Raw genomic sequence first — 7,860 nt, 5'->3', positions numbered from 1 at the left:
CTTATCTCAGGAGATATGCCGAGCTGCAACATTGTTGGAGAATTTGAAGACATCTCAAACCACGTTAATATTACCATGGCCTGCAAGATCTACTGATCGGTCACCACTCAGAGGCCAGACACTGCTGCACAACTGTTGGTCTGCTGTCTGGACTGCGGTCTTGAACGTGTGACGAAGATGTAGAATTCAAATCCATAAGTCTTGGCGAGTGGTTGTCAGGGGTGGGCAGTCACAGTGGGGACAGTCTCTGATGTGGTTGTTGAGTTGATGATGTCCCCACATGTGCCGTATGGTGTGTGTGTGTTTGTTGAAATGATATGCCATTTTCTGCTGCAAGGAACCGCATTCCAGCATTCCACGGGATCACATACTGTCATGTTCACTTTGGGGTGGCGTGGTGAAATCTCTTCAAAACGATCAAAAGTGCTGTTTTCTTGCACTCTGCACTTACGGAGATTGGTTAAAGTGGCGATGAAATGGGATTCTATGTCTGGCCTTTTATTGAGAACATTTGGAGCAATTTCTGCCGAATATTTGTTATTTCTTGCAAAAACCATGCAATAGCAGCAACATTGGTTGGCTGCATTTCTTCACCCTTTTCAAAAACACTTTTTGGGTTCTAATCTAGTGAGTGAGTGAGTGAGTTGGGTTTAACGCTGCTTTTAACAGTATTCCAGTTGTATCACGGCGTGTCAGCTTAATGTGAGAAGAAAGCCCAAAGTGATGCAGGTCTCAGACGTTTACCACTTCGGTGAAACCAATGAGCACGGGTATGGTGCTGACAAACCTAGAAACATAATCGGGGCGAACCGGGATTCGAACCCACAATCATAAGCTTCTGGCGTGCCTAAGGGACGCAACTCTGCAAAGCAAATCACGGCGCCTTAGATGACTGGGCCACCCGTGCCCCCCTCTAATCTAGTAATAGTGTAGCTTTTATTATGGGGTTGGAGGTAAATGTAGAAGTGTTCATGGGGTTGGAGGTCAACATAGATGGTTGGTTGGTTGGTTTCTTGTTTAACCCTGCACTCAGCAATATTCTTCCTATATGACGGCTGTCTGTAAATAATCGAGTCTGGACCAGACAATCCTGTGATTGACATCATGAGCACCGATCCATGCAATTAGAATGAATGACATGTATCAACCAAGTCAGCAAGCCTGACCACCCGATCCCATTAGTCGTTTCTTACGACAAGCACAGTTGCCTTTTACGACAAGCATGGGTTGCTGAAGACCTATTCTACCCTGGATCTCCAATGAAACACTGGCCATGTAGATGTACTGACAGTCAACATGACCCACCACCCTCAGCAATTGTTTCCCAATATCATTCTACAAATTACCTAGGTAATCACATTTTGTTTATTGATACTGCATATACCTTTATTTGTTGTGTAAAATATACACATGCACGTTACACAACAATCAATTTCCAAGGCTGGCAATAAATCACAGACAACGTACTAAATCAGCGAAGTCTGGACGGCGATACGAGCCAACATCAATTCTTAATTACAGACTGACTCAAACAATGAACAAATGAAGCTGACATCAAATTGTGTCTTTCACTTTGCTTGTTTGAAGTTCGGCCCAATAAAAATGTTTAGCCCCTTAACCCAAACTTCAAACTTACAACAACTGTAGTTCAAACATCTTCAGTTCCACAAACAATGTATCCTGTTAGTTGTACATGACTACTTAACGGTACTTCCAGCTTACGCTGCCTTCAAGAACAGTCACGTATTTGACATGCCCCTTGCACGGCAGGTAACTGCAACACTCATCATCGCTGATGACATAAATGCATGTGATGACCAACGGTGCTGTGGATTATACTAATTAACACTGTCCTGAAACAGGTCGTGCATTTGGTACAACTTAAACATAAGAATGAGAACCAGCCCAAGAATAATTTGCCTCCTTAATCACATTTTTTTCAGAAATCTATGAGATTGCCACAACATCAATTTGCGCGATAGGCGATTAGATTGCGACAAGGTTTAATTCCAATGACTACACACTGAATGACCTGAGGAAGAATGCGATGCCCTGAAGCCCTAGTGTGACGGGAGACATAAGAACAATCTCAGTGCGGTGCCAATCAATCGTTATTATAAGACAACATTGGCAACATCATTAAGCATTGTTGGAACATGAGTTGGATCATGGAACATCATGCTACAGTGATTGTGGAACTGTTAATTGTTTTCCTGTGTGTTGTTGTACTAGATAATATCACAGGGTTGTTCAGTTCATACCCATCCTGTGGAACTACGATAACAAAATGCTTATTTTCAAACAATTCTGTTCATCATATATTTATTTCTTGTTCATTGATGCACTTTTTTTTTATCAATGACACATCATGAGGAAGGGAGTGTTTCAGTTCATCCTGGTGACATGGCAGACACTATGGTCATCAATAAAACATCTGTATATTGTCAACAACAATGATGTGACACATGCCCATCTGATCTCAAATAAGTTTCACTGACATTCTACAGTGGTTATTGTGTGCATTACTTTGTAATGTATTGCTACTCCTTTTGTGAGGAATGAGTATAGATTTCAAAATGTATTGATGTCTTATTTTAATTAAGATAATTGAATTGTAGAGATCCATTCTGGCTTCTGGGATTTCCACATTCTCCCGCTCAAAAAACGGTCTCCCTGAATAAACAGTCATGGGATTCTTTACCATCCAAACAATACCCAACACATTCCACAAGTTCCATCTTACCTATACTCCCAAATACCATGCCAACCTGAACTCAAATTATTATCACTGTTTGTTTGTTTGTTTGTTTGTTGTTTAACGCCTCACTCAGCAATATTCCAGCCATATGACAGCTGTCTGTAAATAATCAAGTCTGGACCAAACAATCCAGTGATTGACAACATGAGCATCAGTCCATGCAATTGGGATCGATGACATGCATCAAACAAGTCAGCAAGTCTGACCATTCGATCCGTAAGTCGCCTCTAATGACAAGTATAGTTGCCTTTTACGGCAAGCATGGGTTGCTGAAGACCTATTCTACCCCGGATCTTCATTGGTCAAATATCACTGTAATACTGCAATGGTTATAGTATGCATTTCTTGTAACTTTTGTTAGGACTGCACCTTTCATTAGAATCTAAACATAGATTTCGAAAAATTGATGATGTTTTATTTTGATCAAGATCATTGAATTATAGAGATCCACTCTGGGTTTTGGAAGATCCATATTTTGAGATTCATGATTAAGAACACATTTTCTTTCTCCACCAACGGTCTCCCTAAATCAAGACAGACGTGGGATTGCTATCCATCCAAACACTACCCAACACATTCTGCTGGTTCCATCTTACCTCCACCTGATCACCATACTGTATATCTGAATACATACTGTACCTGAATATGTTAGTATGCATGAATACTGCAGTACATCACTGTATTGATCATACCTTTGTTAGGGTCAGAAGAAACAAAATCCTATACTGTAATAGTTGTTTTATTCTACAAAACAAGTTCTGTTTTATACTGTAATATAGTTGCTTCACTCTGTAATAAAGTTGTTTCACTATGTAATAAAGTTGCTTCAGTTTGTAATAAAGTTGTTTCACTTTATAATCAAGTTGTTTTGCTCTGTAATAAAGTTGTTTCACCCTGTAATAAAGTTATTTCACTATGTAATAAGGTTGTTTCACTCTGTAATATAGTTGTTTCACTCTGTAATAAAGTTGTTTCACTCTGTAATGAAATTGATTCACTTTGTAATAAAGTTGTTTCAATATGTAATAAAGTTGTTTCACTATGTAATAAAGTTGTTTCACTATGTAATAAAGTTGTTTCACTATGTAATAAAGTTGTTTCACTATGTAATGAAATTGTTTCACTTTGTATTAAATTTGTTTTACTCTGTAATAAAGTTGTTTCACTCTGTAATAAAGTTGTTTCAATATGTAATAAAGTTGTTTCACTTTGTAATAAAGTTGTTTCACTCTGTAATAAAGTTGTTTCACTTTGTAATAAAGTTGTTTCACTATGTAATAAAGTTGTTTCACTTTGTAATAAAGTTCCTCTTTAATTCTGTAACAGAACTTGTTTTATTGGGTATTACAAGTTGTTTTATTCAGTAAGAAATTTCTGTTTCATTCTGTAATAGAAATTCAGTTTTATTCTGTAATGAAGTTCTGTTTCCTTCTGTAATAGAAGTTGTTTTATTCTGTGATAAGGTTGATGATAAAGCAGACTTTCTTTACTGCTTGTCAGTTACAATGCTACATCTACCTCAATAATGAAACAACAATTGTATTTAGTTACATGTCACTTCCCAAATTGAAACAATATGTTAACCCAGAAATCTATATGTAAAACAATGTTCGTAAAACAGCATAATAATATGATGGCAGTGGTCAGTATGAATTACAAAAAATACAGTGGTGATAGTAAAAGTCAGTGATAATTACATATATTCACCCAGCGGCAGTGATCAAGCTACCAAGATGGGCTAGGCAGGGATGATGAGCGATCCTCACATGAAAGCTGGTTCTGATGTGATGAAAATGCATGAGAGATACATAAACACGCCACTGTCCCTTATACACATCTTAACAAGCAACTGGAAAGTTCCATTCCGTGCCCTCACCACATAAAACATTACAGAAATTTCAGTAACTGGACTGGAAGTTTACACACCACACTAGCATCAAAGTATAGTAATTTCCTGATGAATAATCACTGTCCAAACACAATGCAGCGAGCGTCTACCGAATCCCAACAGAAACAATGCCACACAGCTACAATCACTGTTAAACAATAAAATACACTACAATATAACAATACACACTTATAAACATACTAGATGCCATGCAGGTGATTTTATTTGTTTGTTTGTTGTTTAACGCTGCACTCAGCAATATTTCCAGCTATATGACGGTGGTCTGTAAATAATTGAGTCTGGACCAGACAATCCAGTGATTGACATCATGAGCATCGATCCATGCAATTGAGATTGATGACATGCATCAAACAAGTCAGCAAGTCTGACCATCCGATCCCGTTAGTCGCCTCTTACGACAAGCGCAGTCGTGTTTTACGGCAAGCATGGGTTGCTGAAGCCCCATTCTACCCTGGAGCTTCACGGGCCTGTGCAGGTGATGGGGAATTTGAAAGTTGCGGAATATAATCCAAACCTATTTTAAATGTTTTACAGGTTTCACTGACCCTAAAAATAAAAAAATATATCTGAAAAGAGTTATTGTATTTTATTCCACGGAAAGCACACTTATGTGTTTGCCTCAAACACAAAAACCTTGAACCCATAGAGAAAAGACAGATTGCGATATAAAAGGTTCAACTGCTGCAAGTGATGAGATGTACATGTTTATGTAACAATACACACACACACACACACGACAAAACAGAGAGGTAACCTTTTGAAGAATGAGACAAATATTCTCAAATGATTTTCCACTGACCTAGATTCAAGAATTGCTGACAAAACAACAATCAGTAAAACAAAGTGTATAGAAGGTTTCTGTAATATGAGTAACTATTTCCTCCAAACAAATTTACATGTGTTGTGAAATAGTTTCCTAACTTCCATCACTCAAACTAGAATTTCACATGCGATATCACAAAACACCATCTATGCTTGAAAAAAGCATGTTTAATTTTTTTGTAATATTTGGCAAAATGGTCACACAAGTCACACTAATTTCTGTGAGGTAATCAAACATAACGATGTTGTATTGGTCGAATCTCGTTTGATGTGTTTGGAGATGAACTTGGGCACAAAGACAGATCACTTCTGGTTTTGAGTTAAAGTTGATGAAGCGTTTTTCAAAGTGTTCAGTATATGTTGCTTTTATAACTGAAATTAAAATTTCACATGTGATATCACAAAGATATATCTCTTCGAATGGATAATATAATCACTAATTAATACAACACACAGCCTACTTCAGAGATGATAGAATATTAAAACTAATACTCTGTTAAGAAGTATATAAATGATTCAAGTTTCAGGATATTCCGCAAGCTAAAGTGCTGACGGTGATCAATACCAAAGTCAAGGTGAGTGTTGTCTTCCCCTGAATATTTCATACTTCACAAACCATATTCCTGAAGATTCCCCCTAATCTCAAGCTTCCATTCACATTTCAGGGATGCATGAATTAATGGAATTTGAGCTTGTTCTTGAAAATCACAACTGGACCGTCATGTAGCACATATTAACATGAAAAGGTGGGCACTAATACCCAGGCTCGTGAGTGAGTTGGGTTTAACATCACTTTGAACAGTCTTCCAGTTATATCTCTGAATGTCAACTTAATGTTGGATGAAAGCCTGAAGTGATGCCGGTCTTGGATTTTTACCACTTTGGTGAAACCCATCAGCCTGGTGCTTACAAACCAAGGACAATTATGAGTCGAAACATGGTTTTGAAGTAATCTCAGGATCCAGGCATGACTAAGGGATGCAACTCTGCACCTTAGATTGCATAGCCAGCCAAGCCCCGAAAAGAATTGTAATTAAGGCTTTTGTGAGCGATATGATAGAAAGACCAGGAAAACCAGTGGCCAGCAGCCCTTCTGACCAACAGGTCCTCCACAGTCTCCAGGGGGACTACTGATGGATTAGAAGCCCTTCTGACCAACATGTCCTACACAGTCTCCAGTGGGACTACTGATAGATTAGAAGCCCTTCTGACCAAAAGGTCCTACACAGTCTCCAGTGGGACTACTGATAGATTAGAAGCCCCTCTGACCAATAGGTCCTCCACAGTCTCCAGTGGGACTACTGATGGTTTAGAAGACCTTCTGACCAATAGGTCCTCCACATTCTCCAGTGGGACTACTGATAGATTAGAAGCCCTTCTGACCAAAAGGTCCTCCACAGTCTCCAGTGGGACTACTGATGGTTTAGAAGCCCTTCTGACCAACATGTCCTCCACATTCTCCAGTGGGACTACTGATGGATTAGAAGCCCTTCTAACCAAAAGGTCCTCCACAGTCTCCAGTGGGACTACTGATAGATTAGAAGCCCTTCTGACCAACAGGTCCTCCACAGTCTCCAGTGGGACTACTGATAGATTAGAAGCCCTTCTGACCAAAAGATCCTCCACAGTCTCCTGTGGGACTACTGATAGATTAGAAGCCCTTCTGACCAATAGGTCCTCCACAGTCTCCAGTGGGACTACTGATAGATTAGAAGCCCTTCTGACCAAAAGGTCCTACACAGTCTCCAGTGGGACTACTGATAGATTAGAAGCCCCTCTGACCAATAGGTCCTCCACAGTCTCCAGTGGGACTACTGATGGATTAGAAGCCCTTCTGACCAACAGGTCCTCCACAGTCTCCAGTGGGACTACTGATGGATTAGAAGCCCTTCTGACCAATAGGTCTTCCACAGTCTCCTGTGGGACTACTGATAGATTAGAAGCCCTTCTGACCAATAGGTCCTCCACAGTCTCCAGTGGGACTACTGATAGATTAGAAGCCCTTCTGACCAATAGGTCCTCCACAGTCTCCAGTGGGACTACTGATAGATTAGAAGCCCTTCTGACCAATAGGTCCTCCACAGTCTCCAGTGGGACTACTGATAGACCCAGCAGCCCTTCTGACCAACAGGTCCTCCAGTCTCCAGTGGGACTACTGATGGTTTAGAAGCCCTTCTGACCAACAGGTCCTCCACAGTCTCCAGTGGGACTACTGATAGATTAGAAGCCCTTCTGACCAATAGGTCCTCCACAGTCTCCAGTGGGACTACTGATAGATTAGAAGCCCTTCTGACCAATAGGTCTTCCACAGTCTCCAGTGGCACTACTGATAGATTAGAAGCCCTTCTGACCAATAGGTCCTCCACAGTCT

The 7,860-nt window shown here is 39.9% G+C and overlaps 1 protein-coding gene across 1 annotated transcript; it reads left to right on the top strand.

Moving 5' to 3' along the window:
* Positions 1-6,648: 6,648 nt before the first annotated feature.
* Positions 6,649-7,656, top strand: LOC139442468 (uncharacterized). Its single transcript, XM_071223276.1, has one exon. The coding sequence runs from the start codon at positions 6,649-6,651 to the stop codon at positions 7,654-7,656; it is 1,008 nt and encodes a 335-aa protein (XP_071079377.1).
* Positions 7,657-7,860: the final 204 nt, after the last annotated feature.

The sequence above is a fragment of the Haliotis cracherodii genome, unplaced genomic scaffold, assembly GCF_022045235.1.
Source record: "Haliotis cracherodii isolate W230 unplaced genomic scaffold, xgHalCrac1.p SCAF_5, whole genome shotgun sequence".
Lineage (NCBI taxonomy): Eukaryota > Metazoa > Mollusca > Gastropoda > Lepetellida > Haliotidae > Haliotis > Haliotis cracherodii.
This window is presented reverse-complemented; position numbering and strand designations above follow the sequence as displayed.